The sequence below is a fragment of the Quercus suber genome, unplaced genomic scaffold (genome assembly GCF_002906115.3).
Source record: "Quercus suber isolate HL8 unplaced genomic scaffold, Cork oak 2.0 scaffold_442, whole genome shotgun sequence".
Classification (NCBI taxonomy): Eukaryota; Viridiplantae; Streptophyta; class Magnoliopsida; order Fagales; family Fagaceae; genus Quercus; species Quercus suber.
Genome location: NW_027069893.1, coordinates 394,244 through 419,209, shown reverse-complemented (window position 1 = coordinate 419,209; position 24,966 = coordinate 394,244). Strand labels below are relative to the sequence as shown.

The 24,966-nt window shown below is 33.8% G+C and overlaps 2 protein-coding genes and 1 long non-coding RNA gene across 4 annotated transcripts; 2 read left to right on the top strand and 1 right to left on the bottom strand.

Moving 5' to 3' along the window:
* Positions 1-322: 322 nt before the first annotated feature.
* LOC136062697 (uncharacterized) lies at positions 323-1,749 on the top strand. Its single transcript, XR_010624428.1, has 3 exons — positions 323-591; positions 733-861; positions 1,722-1,749. It is a non-coding gene; the product is annotated as an uncharacterized LOC136062697 (long non-coding RNA).
* Positions 1,750-2,126: 377 nt separating this feature from the next.
* LOC112028998 (uncharacterized) lies at positions 2,127-7,833 on the top strand. Of its 2 annotated transcripts, XR_010624427.1 has the most exons (8): positions 2,127-2,379; positions 2,521-2,649; positions 3,368-3,407; positions 6,341-6,416; positions 6,507-6,707; positions 6,912-7,124; positions 7,213-7,612; positions 7,708-7,833. XR_010624427.1 is itself a non-coding variant. In XM_065762104.1 (7 exons), exons 1-7 carry the CDS (start codon positions 2,337-2,339, stop codon positions 7,540-7,542), a joined length of 1,032 nt encoding a protein of 343 aa, XP_065618176.1. In that variant the 5' UTR covers positions 2,127-2,336; the 3' UTR covers positions 7,543-7,833. The 2 variants fall into 2 exon arrangements, 1 of the variants encoding a protein (XP_065618176.1); XM_065762104.1 differs by having other exon boundaries at positions 7,213-7,833.
* Positions 7,834-12,842: 5,009 nt separating this feature from the next.
* On the bottom strand, positions 12,843-21,492 carry LOC112029449 (conserved oligomeric Golgi complex subunit 7). The gene is made up of 10 exons (XM_024062135.2): positions 21,032-21,492; positions 19,458-19,547; positions 19,231-19,350; positions 19,035-19,136; positions 18,643-18,923; positions 17,467-17,612; positions 15,756-15,954; positions 14,455-15,133; positions 14,006-14,338; positions 12,843-13,363 (listed from the first exon to the last, which is right to left on the bottom strand). The coding sequence occupies exons 1-10, from the start codon at positions 21,311-21,313 to the stop codon at positions 13,085-13,087; spliced, it is 2,511 nt and encodes an 836-aa protein (XP_023917903.1). The 5' UTR covers positions 21,314-21,492; the 3' UTR covers positions 12,843-13,084.
* Positions 21,493-24,966: the final 3,474 nt, after the last annotated feature.

Genomic DNA, 24,966 nt, shown 5'->3' with positions numbered 1-24,966 from the left:
CTATTGTTCACAAGCCGATTCATGAACAATTTTTTTTCTTAGGCTCTTTATTAAAGAAGCTAAAATAAATGCTCAATTTTTAGCTTGTTTATATCATTAATAAGCTTTTTATTAATTTGTTTATGAACGGTCAAATTGATTTCCAAGGGTCCAAATTCACCCCAACTATTAAAAAAAAAAAAAAAAAGGTTCAAACCATCAATAGTTATGAAAGAATAAAACATAAAAACAGCCTTGCTCCCATAAAAAAATAAAAACAACCTTGCCTGGTTGGATTGGAACTTTCTTGCAAAAGTGTGTGAAAATTGAAAATTCTTAACCCTCTCTTAAAGCCAAAAACCACAAATCATTCACACTTCACAGTTCACACACAGCTCACTTTTTTTGTCCCTCAAATACTACTACTCTCCCCCTCTCTCTCACGCACAAACACCAAGCCTAACAAACCAACCCCCAAATCCCAAACACCACAAAATCCCCAATTTCTCAAGAAAACCCTAAATTGCAATTCACATAAAAATCTCTCACTTCAGATTACTCCCTTAGCCATGGACGCTCAACGAGCTCTGCTAGACGAGCTTATGGGCGCAGGTACTCTTCCCATTAAACCCTAATTTCCACTTCCACCCCCCAAAATTTTCAAGTAATTATTCCAATTTAGGGTTTCTAATGCTTAATCTAATCGATTCTGATTCAAATTTGGTTAATTTTATTTATTTATTTTGTTTTTAGCTCGGAATTTGACGGAGGAAGAGAGAAAAGGGTACAAGGAAATTACTTGGGACGATAAGGAGGTTTGTGCTTTCTATATGGTTCGGTTTTGTCCGCACGATCTCTTCGTCAATACGAGGAGCGATCTGGGTGAGCTGAAATTTATAATTTTTATTAATTTTGAGGTTCTGTTTGGTTGCTGAGAAAACATAGGAAAGGAAAAGAAAAGAAAATATTAAATTTATAGTCTATCAGACATATCAGACATATTTCTTGTTCTTCCCTTCCTATGTTACTTGATCATTGTAATCTTGGTTATTGATTTACGCCCCCATAGTACATTCCCAATGTACTCGGGTTGGCTATTTTTCGTTTTTTAATAAAATTTTCGTTACTTATCAAAAAAAAACAAAGTTAAATTAGTTTTGATTGCTTTTATTGCCAATCGGTTAAAACTTAAAAGTAACAAGAAGTACAACTAGAATCTTTTGGGGGAAAAAATATATCGTGTAAATTGAACATTGATGTGTAAAATTGTTACAAGTTAAACTTGATGGTTTCACTTGTTTCAAATCGAACAATGAACTTTAAAAATCATGTTATTTTAAAGTAAACCCTGTGCTTTTCAAGTTTGACTAGTGGTTTAAATTGATACATTCTTAAATGTCTATGTTTTGATTTGAAAAAGAAATATAGGATTTATTTTGTAGGAGCTTTAAACCTCAGGGTCTAATTTGAAACTTTTGAAAGTGTAGGGTATTAGGGTCTTTGCTGTTTTGGTTTTTGGAAGTTGAGGATTCTAATTTGATGTTGCCAATGAGTTTTGATTGGCTGAGTTGCAGAAAGGTTTTTGATTACTTAGCTTCCAGATCTAGGAAAAAAATTTTAGACAAAATTTTGATTATTTCCTTTTACTAAAAGTTATCAGCAACCAAATGGAGCATTTTTTTTTTTGATGTTTGGTGAGTGTGAGGTTTGACTAATCATTGTTTTTTGTTCTTTTGGATCAGGACCATGCCCTAGAATACATGATCAGAAGTTGAAAGAAAGGTGATTGATTTGGATGAATGGTTGTGCAATTGTTTTTATGAATATTTTTTTTATGTCTTGTATTTCTCTAGGATTCTTACTGGGTTTATGTTGTATGGGTTTACAACTCATGCAATAGGAAAGCACTATGCTTGTATGATTGTCAGTTGTATTGTCTTTAATTTGTGAATCATTTGGTTATATATTGTAACAGTGATAAAAAAAAAAAAAAAAAGGTTCAAACCATCAATAGTTATGAAAGAATAAAACATAAAAACAGCCTTGCTCCCATAAAAAAATAAAAACAACCTTGCCTGGTTGGATTGGAACTTTCTTGCAAAAGTGTGTGAAAATTGAAAATTCTTAACCCTCTCTTAAAGCCAAAAACCACAAATCATTCACACTTCACAGTTCACACACAGCTCACTTTTTTTGTCCCTCAAATACTACTACTCTCCCCCTCTCTCTCACGCACAAACACCAAGCCTAACAAACCAACCCCCAAATCCCAAACACCACAAAATCCCCAATTTCTCAAGAAAACCCTAAATTGCAATTCACATAAAAATCTCTCACTTCAGATTACTCCCTTAGCCATGGACGCTCAACGAGCTCTGCTAGACGAGCTTATGGGCGCAGGTACTCTTCCCATTAAACCCTAATTTCCACTTCCACCCCCCAAAATTTTCAAGTAATTATTCCAATTTAGGGTTTCTAATGCTTAATCTAATCGATTCTGATTCAAATTTGGTTAATTTTATTTATTTATTTTGTTTTTAGCTCGGAATTTGACGGAGGAAGAGAGAAAAGGGTACAAGGAAATTACTTGGGACGATAAGGAGGTTTGTGCTTTCTATATGGTTCGGTTTTGTCCGCACGATCTCTTCGTCAATACGAGGAGCGATCTGGGTGAGCTGAAATTTATAATTTTTATTAATTTTGAGGTTCTGTTTGGTTGCTGAGAAAACATAGGAAAGGAAAAGAAAAGAAAATATTAAATTTATAGTCTATCAGACATATTGAGGTAGTTAAGTTAAATTAGTTTTGATTGCTTTTATTGCCAATCGGTTAAAACTTAAAAGTAACAAGAAGTACAACTAGAATCTTTTGGTGGAAAAAATATATCATGTAAATTGAACATTGAAGTTTAAGACTGTTACAAGTTAAACTTGATGGTTTCACTTGTTTCAAATCGAACAATGAACTTTAAAAATCATGTTATTTTAAAGTAAACCCTGTGCTTTTCAAGTTTGACTAGTGGTTTAAATTGATACATTCTTAAATGTCTATGTTTTGATTTGAAAAAGAAATATAGGATTTATTTTGTAGGAGCTTTAAACCTCAGGGTCTAATTTGAAACTTTTGAAAGTGTAGGGTATTAGGGTCTTTGCTGTTTTGGTTTTTGGAAGTTGAGGATTCTAATTTGATGTTGCCAATGAGTTTTGATTGGCTTAGTTGCAGAAAGGTTTTCGATTACTTAGCTTCCAGATCTAGGAAAAAAATTTTAGACAAAATTTTGATTATTTTCTTTTACTAAAAGTTATCAGCAACCAAATGGAGCATTTTTTTTTGATGTTTGGTGAGTGTGAGGTTTGACTAATCATTGTTTTTTGTTCTTTTGGATCAGGACCATGCCCTAGAATACATGATCAGAAGTTGAAAGAAAGGTGATTGATTTGGATGAATGGTTGTGCAATTGTTTTTATGAATATTTTTTTTATGTCTTGTATTTCTCTAGGATTCTTACTGGGTTTATGTTGTATGGGTTTACAACTCATGCAATAGGAAAGCACTATGCTTGTATGATTGTCAGTTGTATTGTCTTTAATTTGTGAATCATTTGGTTATATATTGTAACAGTGAGCTTCCTAAGCTCTTAAAGTTATAACCTTTGGTCAGAATGATCGGTTTCTGTTAAGAGAATGTTCTTGATATTGTATTTATATGATTAAGTTTGCTGCTTCTTATGTGTACTGTAGGATGGAACATAGATATGCCTAACTTGGTATCCTAAGCTGTTGCTGGTTTTTCCTTTTTGAGGTAACCGATCTTAGCATTATGATCAGATCAGTGAACGAAGAGGAGAATAAATTATTCTTCTAAATCAATCAATGAATTTAATGGGTTGTTTACTTGGATTATGTTGTAAATATTTTTGTTCGGAGTTTCCATGATGCATGAGGCATCTTGGAAGTCGAGTGCAGAACCCTTTGTCTAAGTGTGAACTTTCACACTAAACACAAATATTTTACTACTTTTCATTCATAAGGTTTGTGAATAGCAGATGCCAACGTCCTCTAGCTTAATTGACGCCTCTTCCCCTTGCAAGTGCTAGGTGGATGGTGAAGTCGTAGGTTCAAGACTTATTGGGTGCATGTGTAACTTACCAATTAAAAAAAATGGTTTGTGAGTGGCAGATAGATTGTGATTTTAATTTGGCTTGTGAATAGCAAATGTGTCTTTTAATAATACAAAAGATGACTTGGAGAGATAATATTGATATATCTAAATGGTGACAGTTTAGCTTAAATTAATTGGTGGCATGTTATGTCCTAGTGCCAAGTTCCTCTTGTGCAAGTGCTGCTCCTCCTCCTCTTATACTTCAGCACTTTATAAACTTATCTTCTCAACCTTGTCCTAACTGTGTATAATGTATATGTGTATGACAATAGTTTTTATTTTTATTTTTTATTTATAAGTAATAAGAATCATATTAATCATGAAGAAAAAAACGAAAACAGCAAATACAAGGTGTTCATGATGGTGAACACAAGAAACAGCAGCAAAAACAACAAAGATAAGAAAAGCAACTTAAGGGGCAATACTAAGGGAAGTAAGAAACTCTAGAGTAGATGAACAATTTGAAGAACTCTAGCACCTAGCCCAATCAAAAAGAGTACTCTGGCAGAGAGCTTGTAACTGAACAAGCGATTTCTCTTTAGCCTCAAAAGAGCGGTGATTTCTTTCCATCCAAACAACCCACATCAAACAGCCAGGAGCCATATTCCATATGTCCGAAGAAAATTTCCCCAGCCAATTACTCCAACAAAACACCAAACTCTCCACTGAACTTGGCATGACCCATTGGATCCCGAAAACTTGTAACATTTGCACCCACAAAGAATGAGCTACAGGACAATGTAGGAGAAGATGGTCCACAAATTCCTCATGACAATAGTTGATGCATTAATGTCTTTAGACTCTTTACATAAATTGGGATGGAAAGGTTGATCCTGCTATTATTATTACTTTTGCATAACATATTGATATTGCCTTATTGTTAAATTTAATTTCCTTTTTTGTGTGAAATTGTGACTTGATAATTGGTATATAAAATTTCATAATCATTGCTTTTTGTTATTGGTTTTGTCAAAGTAACATAATTGTTATATTACTTATATATACTCATGAATACAAATGTTTGCCAAGGGGTGTTCATTTTAGAATAAAATATTCTCCAGGGAAAATATTATCTGCGTTTTCTGGTGATTGGTGTGATTGAAAATTTTAGTCAATGGAAAATTACACCCGAATGGCAGAAAATGTTTGATGCTTTAATACTAGCAAAATGGATATTTTGCATTGTCATAGTGATGCTACTTATCTTTGTAGCTTGAACTGATACTGTGTTTGCTGTAAATTACCATTAAAAAAAAAGCACTGAAAGTTGCAGTTCGGGGAACTGAGTGTTGCTATTCTCCAACTTATCAAAAAAAAAAAAAAAAAACTACTATCCTAGTTATTTAGCCAAAATTTGTCTTGTAAAGAAGCCCTTTGTTAGTAATACATGACAATTAGTACTTTCATTCCTGTTTAGTTTCTTTTCTATGTTGCCTGTTAACACACTGCCTGTGTGCCCTGTTTTATTTTATTTTTTGTTAATATCGATTTTCAATGAAGCTTATTACTTATCAAATTCATGACCAGCTTCTATAATGAAACATGTTAAGGTGTTTTTACATATTAACTCCTCAAGATCCACCTAAATTTCTCGATCATGAAGAAAATTTATCTTTTATTTTATTTTTTTAAAGTATTCTATCAAAATTAAGGTTTATAGAATTGATTCTGATCAGTGTTGTGAGATCAGATTTGTTTTAATATCTCATGTCATATTATGGCCTTGTACTTACAGTTCTGAGTGACAAAATGTAGTAGAATGGAGGTTGGGGTGCAATTATCCAGGAGTTGCATACACATATTTCTTATGAGTTTTAGGGATTATGTAAGGGGTTTTTATTACATATGCAATTAGCTTGGTGTCTCAATCCCTTGGTCTATGTGCTGTTTTTCATCCATCAATTTGGTGTCTTGCACCTCTTTTAGCATTTAGAAAACTTAAGACTTTTCGGTGCAGCAGGTGTTGGTAGTCTTTACCATATACATTTGCGTAAATTTCACAGTGATGTTTAATGTCTGGTTAATGCCCACCTTACATATTATAATTGTTTTTATAGGAGAATTTGATGGGTATTTGGGCATTGTCTCTAGCTCACTACTTGCATCAAATTTTTTCCTCCCCTTGTGCTAATATGATAGTTCATTATATTATATTTTTTTCTTGGATTTTAATGGTTGATTTCTATTTTGTTGGCTTTAGTTTTGAGCAGTCTCCAAGACATGACAAGTACGTGCCAAGATTTGAAGCTGAGCTTTCTCAGTTTTGTGAAAAATTGGTGGGTTACAAATTTACTTCACTGCCCCCCCAATCCTCCAATATTTCCAGTTGTCTGTATTTCTTAATCATGTTACGTGTTCTATTGCAGGTGACAGATTTGGATAGAAGAGTTAGGCGTGGGCGAGAGCGCCTTGCTCAGGAGGTGGAACCCACTCCACCACCTCCACTATCAGCCGAAAAATCTGAACAGTTATCCGTAGTGGAAGAAAAAATAAAGAATCTACTGGAACAAGTGGAGACCCTTGGTGAAGCTGGGAAGGTGGATGAAGCTGAAGCACTCATGAGAAAGGTTCTGTTAGTAATGCCCTAAGTGTTTTTGTTGTGCATTGAAGCCACAACTAGTAATCTCTTGATTGAGTTATGAGTATTGACCAAACAAATAAAGGGGGAGGGAGGGGGGAGGGGGGAGTGAACTTCCCATGCCATTTCCAAACTGTATCACATCGAGGTTTCTAGTTATTAATGTCAAACTTTTCGGTTATCTTTCTTTTAGGTGGAGTTGCTTAATGTTGAGAAGACAGCCTTGACTCAACAACCCCAGACCGATAAAGTGTTAATGCTAGCACAGGAGAAAAAGATGGCTCTGTGTGAGATATGTGGTTCTTTTCTTGTAGCAAATGATGCTGCTGAGAGGACCCAGTCTCATGTCACAGGGAAGCAGCACATTGGTTATGGCATGGTCCGGGATTTCATTGCAGAGTACAAGGTGAGTCTCCCTTCAGAAACAAGTTTTAAGGATGAAATATATTTATTCTTTTTTTGGTCAATAAAGAACATGGATTATCATGATGCAGGCAGCTAGAGAGAAGGCTAGGGAAGAGGAAAGATTAGCCAAGGAGAAAGAAGCAGAAGAACGGAAGAAGCAAAGAGAGAAGGAATCTGAAAGGAGGAGGAGAAGTGATTCTGGTGACAGGGACAGGGACAGGGACAGGTATCATGATCGTGATAGAGACAGAGAGCGGGATAGACACCGAGAACGTGATAGGTCTAGAGACTGGAATGCTCGAGGTAGTCGGGATGGAGGGAGAGGAGTGGATTGGAGGTTGAGGAACGGAAGAGAAGGTGGCAGGGATAGGTACCGTGATCGAAGCAGGTCACGTTCCCCTGTTAGACATGGTCACTGAAGGGCACCTAGAAGTCCAGTTCGCCCATATTAATGGATTATTTCGATAGATGTCTGATCATGTGTTTGAGGTAGATTTTTATCCTGGAAACTTTTATGAACATGTGTTTGGAGTCATGAGTTATTTTTTTCATCATGGGTGAAACTTTTTTTTCCTATCTCACAGCTTTGTTGAGACTATACCATCTCCCTTTCATCAATATTATTAATGGAGAAAAGGGTTGAGGTAGGTACAACTTCATTGTTGTAACTCTTTTAAATCTAATTTAGGCTTTGGTGGAATTCTTTTTTATGCATCGTCTCTGAAACATTGTTTTCAGAGCCTCTTATCTTTTGGGAGTCATATCGGGCTATTTAATTTGTTCAGAGTATTTTTAGTGGTCAGACACAAAGTTATATGCATGATTGACATTGCTGCTCAGAGAGATGATGCGGTTTTTTCTCATTTTTGAGGTAACAATTAGACCTTATTTCTATCAACACAACCCCATGGATTGATATTTCCTTCTCAGATTCTCTTCCCCTTATTTTATGGTTCTTAGGTTGAGTTAAACCGGTTTGTTTGCAAATTCTGCTTATATTACCATATGTTTGACCTCAAAGTACTCTACCAGTTTGGAAAATATTGGATGATTTAATCATGCCTTTAAGGCAACACTCATGGGCCATCCAGATATGGCTTCATACAATCCTATGCAGCGTTTCATCCTTTCTACAATGATCTTTAAGGTAGGAAGACTCATTCTTTTCTCCCATCCGTCCCCTGCCCTCGCTATAGTTTTTGATTCAAATGATGACAAGGTGCATCCAGTGTGCCGTGAATGGGCAATTATTTAGGTGCTATAGAAATAAAGAGGGACAGCAATCACTGTATTTTATTCTTATGTGAAATTTGTTACTTGTTTTACAGAGTTGGGGTTAGTTTTGGAGTTATCAGGATCAGACAGGTATAGGTAATTTACTTTGTGTTTGCAGAGTGATTCATTATCCGAAAATGTTGTTGCCACATTCATGAAAATCTACTTCAGTGGGCTGGGATGCGAGACCTTTTTGCAAACATTAAACTTGCCTGTTTGTAGGTGCCTGGAGGTAACCAAAAATTATAATGTGCAGAATAGTTTGTTTCCATTTAGTTTGCAGGAAAAAGGAGGTAATCTGGTGATCCTTGATGGTCAGATTGCTGCTAGTAAGTAAATATCTTATGCTAAGGAATGATTTGCACAGGGAAAACTCCAAAATGTCTCAAGCAACTTTATAAGGAAATATCTTAAGCAACTTTAGAAGTAGTTGCTGCTTGTGAAATTATATTCTAAGATATGGGAAATGAGAAACCAAATGTAATTACATTTATTCAACAAAAAAAAGGAAAGGAGTAATTACATTTGGATTGGAAGATCACATGAGTATTCTTGTCTGCATGAAATATTATTTCGTTGGCTATGAATAATGTAAATCGTTGGATTAACATATGTAGAATTGTAGTAGTTTAGGATCAAAGGATATGTCATACTAGAACATTGCCATACCTAAGGGGATAGCCCGGCATATTATTATGTCTACTTTTTAGTTAACATATAATTTTTTTTTTATTTAAAATTTTTGGTATTAGAATAAAACGAGATTCCATAGTCTCAAATCTCAATTGTTAAATTTCAATCCTTTTGTGCCCCATTTCAATAATGATGTGTATTAAAAAGAGCTCTTTTTGGGATGATATATGAATAGTTTTCGTTTTTGGTCGTGAGGTTTAAAAGAATCTGAACCCTCATGGCTTCTTACTCGATCAAAACACACAACATATTCATATCCTCTTTCAGTTAAAATATCCCTTAAAGCAGCTAAGATCCAAACTTTAGGAGCTTTCCGTGAGAACTTTCTCCATTTGTGGTCGCCAGTTTCATGATGAGAATTATCTTCTTCCTCATTCGGCTGCTTGTGACAGCAATTTGGATATCCAAACGTTCTAGAAGTCTGGTAAAGCACAATAGTTTAGTTGCATAGTTCTCTGATCATATATATTCTTTCCACTTGCATAAAAGCAACTTCCAAAATGTAAGGCTTAGAAGAGAAATCAATATTTAAAAAAAAAAAATGGATTTCTTCATTTTCTTAAGCTAAGTGCATGCTACTTCAACTACTGGGATGTATGGCTCAGGGAAAAAATGAGGTTGTCCCATTAATACCGTACCAAGTCCATCAACAGTAATTGAATGCGAGAAAATACATCGACCATATTGAGCTGTGAAGGCTTATATTGAAAATGTCTAGATTAAGTAGTGTCCAGTCCACGCTCTCAGATAATGAGATTGAGTTCCGGTGATGGTTAACTTGCGAGTTGTGAGGGAATGCTTGAGTTGGAGCTTGCTGAAACTTCCAACGACTTGCATAATTTTTCAACTAAACGACTTCCAACAAAAACCTATTTTGTTTGTTGATATGTAGCCCGATTAATAAACTACTTGCGTTTGATGTATTTATTCTGAAATAACCTTGTAGCTCAACTAATGCTTTTCGTAGTTTTAATGGAGATGTCTAGGCTCTAGGATTACTATTATTATTTTTTTATAATTATTTTTTTTAGAGAGTTTATTTTTAGAACTCAATGGTTACAACAATAGGGTTTTGGTGATCACCATCTTTTTACCATAAACAGATTAGGAGCTGGATTCTCTCCATTTGATTGAGATTCGTGGAGAAGTATCCTTCTTCGATTACGTAGAAAACCATTTTGAGTGGCACAAGTGTTGTGTCCTCACAAAAACCAATTGGACCAAAGAAAATAGGCTGGTAGCCCAATCCAGTCATCCACCCTTGGAAACCATTATAATTAAACACCAAGGTAGTTGAGTAGTTGCCTCACCCTTGAAGCTTCTTACTGAAGAGGAAAAGGTAGAAAGAAAAGTTATAGAACAAAACAACTACACCAACCAGTGTCTAGAGGTTATAGGACTATAATCACATTAGTATCAGAACACTATTCACTGTCGGCACAAGAAGACAAAACCAGTAAACAGTATCTCTGCTGATACAAGAAGACAAAACTAGTAAACAATATCCTGATAAAGCAGATTTGCTTTCGATGCATTTCACTCTTATAAAAGCAATTTACTCTCGAAATTTGTAGGATCTTCAAAGGATTCAATACTTCCCCAGTTTCTATAAATTAGAAGCTCAATCCCATTTTGAAGGCATTTGGTTTTTCTTTAACATTTTTATCATTAGTCTTTCAGAGTTCTAAACAAGAGAACCTTCTAGGTTTTAGAAACTCTAAGAGTCTTTTTTGTAAATAGTTTAAATATGTGTTCAAGCTTCCATTCATTTGTATTCCTGGTTTTAGTCAGACAATAGTAAACTAGTTGTAAGTATTATGCTCAATATTATAAAGCTTTTCATTTAGTGTATTATTCCCCCTTTTTAGTATATTATTTTTATTATAAAGCTTTTCATTTAGTATATTATTCCCCCTTTCTAGTATATTATTTTAGCTTTACATTCAGTATACTCCCCCTTGTTTTCATTACCACTTTTATCATTTTGTTTTAGAGTTCTAAAAAAGAGAACCTTCAAGGTTTTAGAAACTCTACTAGTCTTATTATAAACAGTTTAGTGAAAAGTTTGGTGCTTCTTCTAACCACACAACAGAGTCATCAACTTAAAGAGCTTACTTCGTGTGTCATTGTTTTATCATATTAGCTATTTTGAGTGCTTGTATGAAAATATATGATCATTCTTATTAGAGAATGAAGAAGACAATAAATTTATTTATAAAGGAATTTCTGCCATAGTATGTTGAATAATTTATACATTTCAATATGAGCTTCACATGTCAAAAAATAAAATTTTTCGTGTGCTCAACTGAATCATTAAAAGTTTTAGAGAACTATAGGTATAGTAATTTCTATCTAACTTAGGAATTAGTCTCCAAATTCAAATTATATCATATCAAAACACTAAAATTATGTAATTTACTCAAAAAATAAAATACTAATATCAACTAATGGAAAAAAAAAAAGAATATAAAGAAAGATAATACCACAAATCATTAAATTAAAAAAATTAAAAATAATAATATTACTTTTTTCCATCTATATTTTTGATAAATTCTGATTTAGAATAAGTCCTCTCAATCTAGACTTGTATTTTTCCCAATCTTAAGTAAGTGCACCGAAATGGAACAAATGGGCTGAATTGGACCGAAATGACTGAAATGGACCAAAGTGGACTGAACGGACCAAATTGAACTAAAATGTACAAAATCTACCAAGTTGGACCAAAACGAACCGAAGTGTACCTAAATGAACCAAATTGGACCGAAGTGTACTGAATTGGACCAAAACTAACCAAATTGACCTAATTGCAAATCATTGGCCACATCACCATTTTTTTTTATTGATTTATTCTTCTAATTTTTATTGATATATTAAATATATTAACTGATTGATGTTACACATTCATTTTGGACACTTTATTTTTCCTAATAATATTTTGGATTGTTAATATATTTACTATTATAAAAAAATTAGAAGAACAAAAAAAGAAAAAAGAAAAAAAAGAGGTGATGTAGCCGATGATGTGGCTCTATAGAAGTGTGGCAACATTAAATTTATCAATTGATTAGCTATACAAATTCATCTTGGACAATTTTGTCCCCTAATAATATCTTGGACGGTTTAGTATATTTAATATTATAAAAAAATTAGAGGAACAAATCAATATAAAAAAATGGCAACATTGCCGATAATGTGGCTCAATAAGAGCATGGTAACACTAATTGCTACGCTTTGATTTTTAGATATTATATACAGATGAAGAGTGTCTAGCTGATAGCTTAGATTGATTTAAAACCAATCCATGATGTGAATCCTGCCAACAGGTTAATGGTAATTCTTTTCACTTGGGAAACCTAACCAAAGTCTCCATCTTGATCTTCAAATCAAATTTACTATTTCTCCCCCACTTTCTAAATTAAGGTTAAAATAAGAGCTATCCTCAAGTTTGAAAGAAATTTTGTAACTCAGTAATATTTAGTTTTTCATTTCTTTTATACCAATAACATTGTCAATCACAAGTCACAAGTACTCCAATAAAAGTATATGATTATGATGCAACGTGAAAATCACTTAATATATATATATATATATTTTTATAGGTCAAGAAGAAAATATTAAGAGAAAAAGCCAACCCGAGTACATTGGGAATTTACTATAGAGGCAAAAATTAAGAACCAAAATTACAATGATCAAGTAAAACAGGAAGGAAAAAACAAGAAAAAAGCAACAGAACCATACTCCACACTCCAAATTTACTGTACAACACAGCTCAAAATTTTCAAAACTTTTTGACTAGGCAATATACATGTGCTTGCTGAGGGGGAAAAAATCTGTATACATCAAAATATCATGTAATACCTTTTGTCTATGGCTTTAATTTCAAATGCAATAAACAACAAAGGCCAAAATAACAGCAGTCCAACCTGAAGATATGATAAAAGGGGTGTGTACTCTATTTCAACATTAAAAAATTTTCTCAATTGGTAAACTTCACTAATCTAAATTTACACGCCGCATCTTACATACAAGGTTTGCTGTTGGAAGATCAAGCTGGTTTCCTGAATCTGATGTCAGAAGATCTTTCAGCTGATCTCTTGGGGTAGAAAGGCAAGTGTGGAATGTGGAAAGAACCGGAGGGATTGGCATCGATAGAGCGGAAAGCACATTACTGAGATATTCAATGTCAACTGATAGCTGTTGTGCTCCACGATCTGATATGTGCTGAATCCCACGCAACTGTTCCATGTAAAGTGCAGTTGCGCCCTCTGCAACCTATGATAGAGAATAATCAACATCCATGGGAAATTTAGTCACTCTAGTTCATTTACAAACATAATATGAAGGATTTTTATACTGAGAATAGCATAATTATCAGAATACAAATTGAAGAAAGTTACTTGTATTTAAGCTTCAACAAAACCAGTTGGTTCTCAAATACCATATCCAGGCATCATATTTATAGCAGCACAAACCACCTTGGCCAAAATTATCTTATCTTACAAGAAAAAATTCAAAGAATTAAGGGGCTAGTTAGGGAGTTCCTGAAGAGCATAAGGTCGGGTCCCCAAGCCTTTCCCTCTCTAATGCAAGTGAAAACCACCTACTGATTTTCTGGAAGAATCTAACTATACCGTGCTATTTTTGTTTAGTATATACATACATACATACATACATACATATATATATATATATATATAGAAGGGAATTCTAAGCCATTAAGACTATCTTCAGTGCCAAGGCTTCACAAATGGCACCTATACTCTATACATATGTATATAGGTTGGGACCAATTTGATACAGCATCATCCTCATTATTAACAAGCTAGAAATTAAAAATAATACTAAATGAGAAAAACACACATGGTCAACTGGTCAAAAACTTTTGGCACTTTGACTAAGAATTTTCCCCCTTACCTTGAACATCCATTCAGTAGCAAAGAACTGTGCCTCGTCATTATTGGCATCATTGTTGGAGATGCCTTCAGCAAGAGGCTCCAACTGCTGCGGTAAGGTTAGTAGATATTCACCAACATTAGTCACATAGGACTGGGGGTATGCACTGAAGGTTGGAAGATGGAAAGCAGTTTGTTCCTCAACTGATGACCAGACTGGCAAACGAGAAACATCACTGAGGCGTTGCCGTACTTTAGATATGAGGACATCATATACAAGTTCATTCACTGTGTCAGCAAATGCTGAGACTCTCTGGGATGCAACTGGAAGTGCATGGAATCGGGGATCTTTAGACTGTATGATAACATAAGATTGTTAATTTGTTATAGCTACGAGAAGAAAAATGCGAAAATCGCCAACCCCCCCAACAAAAAAAAAAAAAAAAAAGAGCAAGATGAGACTGCTCATACCTGATTTAAGAGATTAAAGAGTTTCCTAGCCTTCTCAGGAACATCAACAAGCCGCACAGCTGCCACATCCAAGGCAGCCCTTCCACCCAAATGTTGTTCCCCAGTTCCATCATCACTTACGTGTGACTGGTTTTGGTCCAGACTTGAACCAAATACTGAAAGAGACAAACTTGTGCTCAACCTGGCAAGGGTAGCTCTCAAGGAAGCTTCAAAGACAGAAGATCTGCTTGTTAAACAATCTGAAACTGTGAGGATCTGTAAAGCCCCTTGGACAATGGACCACTCCTCCTCATTGGAGATCAAATCAACTTTGCGTGTACTTTGAGTTCCATCCTTTTTGTCCAAAATCTCCTTCTTTGAACTGACACCATCACCACCATGATCCACTCCACATACAACTCTTAACGATTTGAGTGTTTCTTGCAGGGTAGAAATGTACTGTAACATTATGTCATCAAGTGCAAGTATTAGCTCATCAGCTTCAGAACCACCAGTAAAACTGATACACCTCTCAACAGCTGCCTCAAGAAGTACAATAACTTGGGGAATAGATTCCTCCATTCTGCGAACTGTCTCACTGAGTTCAATTCCCTGGGCTCCCACACCACGAGTAACTGCTCCCCTCAGATCCACCCCAGCGATCTCAGACGAGAGGATAGCACGCTCCATCTGCCCATACCTAGGACACATTTCATTGTAATTAACTAATGGAAAACACTGGAATACATTCTCCAATCGGTTATAAAAAAAGAAAATCAAAAGCAGATCAGTGATGAATTGGATTTATGTAAAAACAGCATAACTTTATGTTGCTTGAAAGCCAATGTTTTAAACTCAAACCATCATATAGAAAATACATTGTAAATATCAGCAAAACAGCAGTGTTCTTCCAACTAGTATCTCTTTAAACATGACAGTGTGAAGCCTTCCATAGCACATATCATTATCCAAGAGACCTTGGGAAGATGCAAAACATTCAGAGTGAAAAAGTTTTTGGTAGTTCAATTTATATTTGACAACAATTCACATTCTTAAGTCATTGTCCATGTGCTTTTGACATATTCATAATGATTTCTGGAATCACAATTCTTTTGGTTTCCCATTTGTATCTAAAGTTGAAACTATAATGTCAACCTAAGCATACTTCCGTGTCTAAGCATAAGAAAACCCCAATTGAAAACCCAAGTGGAACAAAAACTTTTACATATTTAGGCCAACAACAAGAAAAGGCCTTCGTAACACGCTTCACTACATTCAGTAAGAAGTTGAAACAACACATTTCGTTTGGTTTATAATTTCACCTCTGTTTATATGATTCATAGGGAGAATACACAGCCTTCATGGTATCCATCAGAATTCGGAGATCAGATTCTGAAAACAAGTGCTGAATATTCCTTGCAAATATCCCCGTCATATTGTGTAATTCATTAAGAGCCTCTAGATGCTTAGTCTGAATTTTAATACCCTTAGGCATATCTCCAGATAGAATATCCAAAATACCTGAAGTTATAAAAAGGAATGTAAGGATAAGACATTAAAGAACTGATCCCAAAGTAAAAAAAAAAAGAGAAAGAACTCATTCTATTTATACAACAAATCTGACCACAACTTGGAACCAAACCTAAAATATCAAGCCAATATACATTCAAAAATAAGAGAAAGAACTCATTCTATTTATACAAAAAATCTGACCATAACTTGGAACCAAACCTAAAATATCAAGCCAATATGCATTCAAAAATTGACTAGGCAATAATAATAAACAAATAAAGATTTTTTTTTTTTTAAATTTTTTTTAAAAGAAAAAGGAATTGCAAGTCATATATGGGATTGACAAATCCACCACGCACAAGATTGATCATGCCAGTCAATCATGGTATGATCATCAGTTCTAGAAACACAAATTCAGGTTAACCAGCCATATGAAAAAGATGTAACAGCTTCAAGGAATGTTAGCCCCATCATACTCACAGAACAAGGGCACGAATAAATGGACCAATTGATTATCCCAGCTCAAAAGGCAGGGGAGAGAAGAGCTATTGCTGTTGACAGATGGACCAGTTACCAGAAGAAAAAAGAAAGGAATTCTTTGCTGTACTAAGCAGAAATCTACTAAGCAGAAATCATAGTGGATTGTCACCTTACTTTGAGAGCAGATCAACAAGAAATGCCAGATGGATAAAATAGGCTGCATCTTATGGAATCCAACTTCTTTCTTAGGTTTAGCATACAAATTCAGACCGTTTGATCAAAAGAACTTGTATCCAGCTTTGACATTAAAATTTGAAAAGTTTTCCAAAACTTAATCATAATCAAAACTGAACCTCTAGTATGCTGTGTTTGTTTGTCAAGAAAAACATGCAGGGAAATACTTCTTAGGAAAACCACTCTTTCTTCCAACAGTTTGTTTGGAAATAATATTTTGTAGGAAATGGTCTCATGTCTTTCCCATCAGACATAAATAATCTTGTTTAAAATTTCAGGAGTAGGATTTGTGGGAAATTATTTCCCACAGGAAAACAGTTGATTCTGGGTCCCAACTATTTCTTGACAATCAAATGCAGGAAAACAGTATTCTTTTCTTTTCCTCAGCAATCAAGTAAAATTTGATTCTCCCTAAGTAACCATCTCAAAGTATCATGAGATAGAGATGTGTAATCATGGAGGGATAATGAATGAGAAAATAATCTCTCCTAATTCTCCAACCAGAAAATAAACTCTTTTATTTAGTCCGCATTTATTTTGTTATTCTGGCATAATTAGTGATCAGGAATTAAAAGTAAACTAACTTGGATTAGTCATTGCTTAGTTTATAGCCTGTCAGCAATTCTTAGCAGCCTAATATTTTTACATACAAAAGGGTGAATTCAAAACCAAAGTTAATGCTTATTTTAACACGCCACACCAGTTAAGAGGCAGAACACTCTATCACCATCAGATAATGTAGAACATTTAATACCAAAAGAATAATTGTCATTTTCACGATGAACTCTGAATGATATAAAATGCAACCTTTAGCTAATGCTTTTGTTTCTGGAACAACAGTGCCAGTTGCAAGGTTGATACGAGAAACAAAACTTGATCCCACGGCTGCCATTGTCTCAATTAATAGTTTTGGGACCAGATTTTTATAATCATCGGGAAAAGCAACCATACACCTGCAGACAACAGTTTAGACTAAATGGTCAAATTCCACAATTGGAAGATAACAGGTATATTTATATGAAAAATATTTTACATTTGAAAATATTTTACTTCAAAACAAGTAGAGCGTTAATATCAAGTAATGCATTCTGAAAATGCATCGTTAAAATTAAGCATTTAACAAAAAAATTGTATGGGGAACATGAACTAATCTGCATAAGACATCCATAATACTCAAAATGTGAGATGCATATCATAGAAATTAATCAAAGGTAAATTTCACTTCATCAACCAGGCAAAAGAAATCAATTTATCTTGATAAATCTATATATCTCAGCAAATCAATCAATATATAGTTCAGAAAATTCTGACAACTGGGGGGTGGAGGGGGGTGGGGGGGGGAGGCAATGATATGTTCTCACAGGTAAGGTAAGTATGAAATAATGCAAGCCACTGACCACTTATTTACTCACTACAGGTTCCCCTTTTTTGGCAGAATTAGGTAAGAAAATTTTGTTTGCCATTACTTGTTTAGAAAAACTTATTTTGGACAATGTGTAAGTTAAAAAACCAACAAATACCCTTTGAAATATATATATTTTTAAACAAGGTGAAATAATCTCCTCTACCAGTGAACAACAGAAGATTAGAAGTTCAAACTACTACTAAATAGGACTATGGCGAACTTTCTCACATAAAGCAAGTGTCAATCAAAAGGGAGTACAAGGTGCCACATTATTTAAGATTGGGCCCACCAAATAAGGAATGATGACTAACTTTAAATGACCTGACACCATGTACACCTTTGATTTTTAAAAACTAAAACATGATCATGAAATAGACCATGTTCATTTAAAAGAAAAATGGATACAATCCTTTTCCTCATAAAAATAACTAGCTTCAGCTGTTAATGGCAACCAATTTTATGTGATGTTATCATGAAATTTATAAAGAAATAATCAGTCTATTTCTATACTTTTGAACAAACAACTCTTCACAAAATGTGACTAAATATTGAGGCTTATAAATAAGAATGAACTGTACCACTTCCATTCTTGCTCAAGATAAAGTAGCAACTCGTCATAGAAACTTGGCAACCAACTGGAGAAAGAAATTGAAGGTGAACTTGATTGAAACTCGTTACTACTTGATAGCCTTTCCACTTCATTCCTCTCACTAGAAAGCTTACTAGTTCGCTGTCTTGAGTCAAAATCTTCCCAGAGCTGCTTTATGGACTTTAAGTGAACTTTTGAATAATTTAGCTCTAAAGACTTGAATCTTCCAATTCGAATGAGGATTCCACGCAAATCTTGAGCAACATCAACCTGCATAATAATAATAAGCGGAAACACAAAATAATCTATCATGTGTAAGACAAGGAGTTGAGAAACAGATAGCTACAAATGACAAGACAAGGTTCTGCAGGAAGATCTGACCTTGCGGTTGGATATAGCATCTGTTAGACGAGGCTGTACCATTGAATCTAATCTATCCTCTAAGACCTCAAGTTGCTTCCTAACATTAGCAAATTCAGCGACCTAAAATGAAGGGGTTGAAGGAGAAAAAGTCAAATGGTGAAACTTCATGAATATCAAACCCACTACTTGATGTAACACTAAGAAAAAGTGTTACCTCCCCAACAGCAGACAAGCAATGCCTCATATTAGCCAAAGTTTCTGCAGCCCGAGGAAGATCACCACTGGCAAAAACATCTTCCACAGTAGAACTTAGTTGAGTTAACCCAGCAGCATCCTGTTCTTACATGCAAATAAGTATACCTAATTAAACAAACAATCTTCATTTGCTACACTTTATCAACTCCTATGACTAACACACACAAGAAACCAGGATTATTGTACCTGCAAAGTCTCATATGCGGCTTCCATTCTCTGTTTGACGGTATCAACTTTAGCAAGGGCAGCTATAGATTCTGCTGAGCTTCCCTCTGCCTGAAGATGACAACAAAATGGTTGTGAGAGAGAGAGAGCGAGAGAGAGAGAGAGAGAGAGAGAGAGCATCTTGCCAAGTAATATCCATCTAAATTTGGATAAATTTGATACCTTGCTGGCAGATGCTATCCAACAGAAAGGATCAGTAGCACAATGTAAATAAATGTAGAAAAAAATTACAAAAGAAAACTTAAGCCAAAATAAATATATTATATAAGAAAAAGTCACTGTTAAGCGCATGTTGTCTCCATGTGCTATGATGAAACTACTCAAAGCCAGGCAAAGAACCCAATAACTTGATGATGATATTATTCACAATCTCCTCTTAAGAATTTAGAGATTCTGCAAGCTGTCACTTGCCCTTCTCATGATATTGCTATGTTGAAGAACTCAATTAACGTTTTTTGGTATGTCCAGAAATGAAATGCCAAGATGGCATCAATTTCAAAAAGATCTAGAAATGAGATATTTCAATTTCTAATTTCTAATCCCATGTTCATTTTCCTTGTGTTTTCCTATAATTAGAAGGTCACCTAAACCGAGACCCAATTCTATTACCCTCACTATACATAGCACATGCATATTCTCAACTCCCAAATAATAAAAACCCCAGTGCCTCAATGCCTCCGTTTTGTCACATTTCCTCATTGGTCAAACTAAACTAACAGCATTCCAACACAAATCTATAACACCCACCTTTAGATTTGTTAAGGAGAAATGAGATCAAATGGTTGTATAGGCAAAATTTAGCGAATAAGTTCACACTCTCCCCAACAAAAAGCACACACTTGCCAGTGGAATAATTCAAAGAGCAATGATACACTCATCTACCGAAGCTCTAATCTCCTTAAATTTGCCACATTTCCCCAAAAACCAAACATAACCTGATAAAATATAAACAAGAAATTCTAATTGGCGTAATTCGGTGACCAATTACACACTCTCATCCACTGCACATTGCAAATCTAATAATGCAAACTCTAGTCTCCGTATATTTGGCACATTTCCTCGGTGACTAAACATTACCACCGCAATAACATTTTAAAAAGTCACCGTAATTGGCACAATTCAGTGAACAATTATACACTCTCAACCATCAACAGCTCAGATCTAATAATGCAAAACTCTAATCTCATTAAATTTGCCACATTTCTCAGTAGCCAAACAATACCGCAACAAAAATATACAATTTTTCTTTAAAAAAAATTGTAATTGGCACAAACTGAACAATGATACAGTCCGATCCACCAAGCAACGCCAATCTAACAATGCATTCTCTAATTCTACTTAGATTTGGCACATTTTCTCAGTAACCAAACAATACCGCAACAAAAATCAAACAATTACGATTGGCACAAAATCTAGAGAACAATGAATACAATAGTCACGCAAATCTCACAATGCAAAACTCTCTAACTTGTTCAAAAAACCGAACCGAATATTCATTCGTATATACATAATAAACAAAAATTCAAGAAATGCACCTTCTTGAGCTTCTGGAGGATTCCGGCGGCGACGGAGCGGAGCGAAGCGGCGTCGTCGCGCAGTCGGACGACGTCGCGGTTGGCACGCGGAACGCGGAGGAGAGCGGAGGCGCTCTGCTCCTCGAGCGAGGCGGCGATCTCCTCCGAGACCATCTGGAGCTTCATCTCCAGATCGACCAGGTGGTTGTCGAGCGAGTCCTGCGGGTGGCGACTCTGAGTCGCCGAGTTTATCCATTTCTTCGCGTCGAAGTTCTCGCTGGAGAATGGACCTAGATCTAGCATTGTTGTAGGAGACTGAGTTGGATGCGATGGGATTGGATTGGATTGGATCGGACGAGTGAGTTGAAGGACTTCTCACTCGGTTTTTTTTTTTTTGTTCAGTTGGAAAATTGGGAATGAAGTGAGAGAGATGACGGTTGGGCTAACGGTGTTCAGATATGTGATATTTTCAAGATTTGCAGGGTTGGGACTGTTGGAGTGATATTTACATATTACTGTATAGAGAATATATTAGTATACTCTCACTTTATTATTATTTAAATTATTATTATTTTTACAATTTTAATTTTTAATCCTTGTATAATTGTATATTTCTCATGACACTAAAGGACTAATTTATAAATTCCATTAGACTTAACTCAAAATAGATAACTCAAAATAGACGACAAAAAGTTAAGTATTATTATTACTGTTGGAGGTTAATCATAAATTTTGAGATATACATATATATATATATTACTATTTAAGGAGTTGTACCTGTTTGGATCAGATTTTTTTTAATTCCAGAATACCCTTATTTCTATAGGTTTAAGCACAAATAAAACTAAAGGATAATTTGGTAAAATATATGTTTAACTTGCACTAAAATATTACCTACAAAATTGAAACACTCTCTTACTAACCCATTTTTTTTTTTTAAATACTTTATTATTATTTAAAAGGAAAAAAAAAACCCACGTATTGATAGTTAAAAAAAAAAAAAGACGTACTGATTAAAAAAAAAAACTAACACACATAAATGTCCAATATTACTATTTAAGGAGTTGTACCTGTTTGGATCGGATTTTTTTTTATTCCAAAATACCCTTATTTCTATAGGTTTAAGCACAAATAAAACTAAAGGATAATTTGGTAAAATATATGTTTAACTTGCACTAAAATATTACCTACAAATAGGAACACTCTCTCACTAACCTATTTTTATTGTTTTTTTTTGAAATACTTTATTATTATTTAAAAGGAAAAAAAAACCCACGTATTGATAGTTAAAAAAAAAAAAAAAGACGTACTGATTAAAAAAAAAAAAACTACACATAAATGTCCACTAACCCACTTTTTTTTTTTAAAGATACTTTATTACTATTATTTAAAAAGAAAAAGAAAAAAAAACAAAACAACCCATGTACTGATAGTAAATAAAAAAAAAAAAAAAAAAACTAACTCGTAAAATGTGGGTGTTCAAATACATCTACAGTTATTGCCCAAAAAAGAAAAAAAAAAAACAGCCGTACACCCATGACAAATTTAAATCTCCCCAACAGTTATAATGTTATCAAATTACTTCCCATCTCTTCCATAAAAAGGAAAATACTCCCCATCTCCATTTTCAAGTCCCTACTTTTTATACCAAGAGGGACAATAGTAATAGGTGACTACATGCTAGAGGAAGCCACTTAAAAAGGTATTTATTCATCATTTTCTTTCTATTTATGTTAGATATTGTCACCAAATTCAAGTTTAATACCATTGTTCTATAGCTTCTTTTGGAATTTGTTATTTGCAGCATATTAATTAAACTCAACAGTTATGAGACTTACATAGTGGATGTGTAGTCAACCGCAAAAATGTAAGTATCTTTCATCTATTCACTATTTACTTTCCTGTATTTGGTTTATATTTCGTTTTCTTGCTTTGTTATCATTATAATTTCTATACTATTATTTGTCTTAATATATATATATATATATATATATATATAACACTCTCACGTTTTTTTATATTCCTGTTACACTCACAGGTTTTCTTATATTCCTGTTACACTCACGTTTCTTATATTCTTTTTTTTTTTTAAATTTTTTTATAACTATGTTTTTTATATTTGTGTGTTTTGTTCAAATATGAGTTCTTATAACTATGTTTAGCCTTTGAGCACGCACAAGGCTTTTCTATTTTTTGGGGAAAAAGTTAATAATTTGTGTCTATTATAATTTGGGATTATTACATTTTTCATTCACAAAAAAATCTAGGAGTATGATGAAAAATTATTTCACCTTCAAACGTATAATACTCATCACACTCCTAAATTTTTTTGTGATTGAAAAATGTAATAATCCCAAATTATAATGGATGCAAATTATTAAATTTTTCCCAAAAAAATAGAAAAGCTTTTGAGCACGCACATTATTTCACCTGCAAACGTATAATACTCATTACACCCCTAGATTTTTTTTGTGATTGAAAAATGTAATAATCCCAAATTATAATAGATGCAAATTATTAACTTTTTCCCAAAGAAATAGAAAAGTCTTTGAGTATGCGCGTGAGCGCGTACTCAGAAGCTAGTATATGAATAAAATGTAAAATAGGGTATAATTTTATAGTGAAAAAGCGTAATTTTTCAATATATATGTGTCATTTTTGAGAGAATTAAGTTATAAGTGTTCCTTTAACAATCATAAATTGGACCCTAATTTTTGTAATTGATCTATAGGAAAGTGGCACTTTCTATGATTTCATACAAATGGTTTATAGGAATTTTTAAAATACAACTTATTAAATTTATAGGTAAATGGTAAAAGAAGTTAAAGAAATTTAGTATACATATAAAACACTTTATTAAAACTAACATGTCTAATCCGTCCAATTTACTGAGTCAAAACTGTGCAAATTTTCAATTAACCTGTCATTTTTGAAAAGTTAGGCATAGCTTAGTTGAAATTTGTTTAACCCGTTAATGGTGATTTGGTTGAAAATTCTCTTCAAGTGTTGCGTGGGTTTTTTTTTTTTTTTTTTTTTCATAATAATTGGACGACCTGATGTCTCCTTAATACAATGCAGATAAAGATAGATTTTATTTATTTATTTGAGAAGATTAAAGAATTACATGGCTTATCATGTATTAAAGGCCACTTGGAAATTCGAATCATCAAGGAATACGAATTCGATTACAACTAGGTCCACAATTTGCTTATATACATATATTTCAAGAAAAACAAAGCAAAAAGAAATTAAGACATAGATTTTCTCTGTTTACTAGAATTAACAGGAACCGTGCTGCGTCTTCACAAAATAAAACATAGGAAGATTAACAACAACAGGAACCGTGATGCTTTTACAACCTTAGGCAATTTGGCTGATGCTTTGAACAGTGGTGGCTCCGGGAATTTTTTTGAGGGAGTTCATTAAGAAATTTAAATTAAACAAATTTTATTAAAAAAGAAAACTTGAATATATATATTATGTTATTGAAAAAAAAAAAAAAACCCAAATACATGAAATTTTACAATTTCTTTTTATGATTTTTCAAATTTTGAAATCGTCACATGATAGTTTATTATCAATTGTCATTATCTATTTTCAATGTAGATGTGACCATTTTATTTTATTAAGTTTGTATAACATTTTTATTTTTATTTAGTTGTCATTATTTATTTGTTATTATTTTTTTTAATAAATTATTGACCTTATATTAATTATTGACCCACATAACCACATTCATCCATACATAAATAATATATATTTAACAATCACTAACTTTACTATTTTTTTTCTTGAATCATTGTTTGAATCACTGGTTTTATAACAAAAAGTTATTGTAATACAATAACAATATACACGTCTAACAAACAAACACACACTCTCTCTCTCTCTCTCTCTCTCTCTCTCTCTCTCTCTCTCTCTCTCTCTCTCTCTCTCTCTCTCTCTCTCTCTCCTCT

Bases quoted from the DNA above. Each gene is read 5' to 3' on its own strand.
- LOC112028998 (XM_065762104.1), top strand. From the start codon at position 2,337: ATGGACGCTCAACGAGCTCTGCTAGACGAGCTTATGGGCGCAG. The intron at 2,650-3,367 runs GTGAGCTGAAAT...CTTTTGGATCAG, and splicing joins CAATACGAGGAGCGATCTGG to GACCATGCCCTAGAATACAT. The intron at 3,408-6,340 runs GTGATTGATTTG...TGTTGGCTTTAG, and splicing joins GATCAGAAGTTGAAAGAAAG to TTTTGAGCAGTCTCCAAGAC.
- LOC112029449 (XM_024062135.2), bottom strand. From the start codon at position 21,313: ATGCTAGATCTAGGTCCATTCTCCAGCGAGAACTTCGACGCGAAGAAA. The intron at 19,548-21,031 runs GTGCATTTCTTG...TGTCATCTTCAG, and splicing joins TCCTCCAGAAGCTCAAGAAG to GCAGAGGGAAGCTCAGCAGA. The intron at 14,339-14,454 runs GTATGAGCAGTC...GTTATCATACAG, and splicing joins TCTTTAATCTCTTAAATCAG to TCTAAAGATCCCCGATTCCA.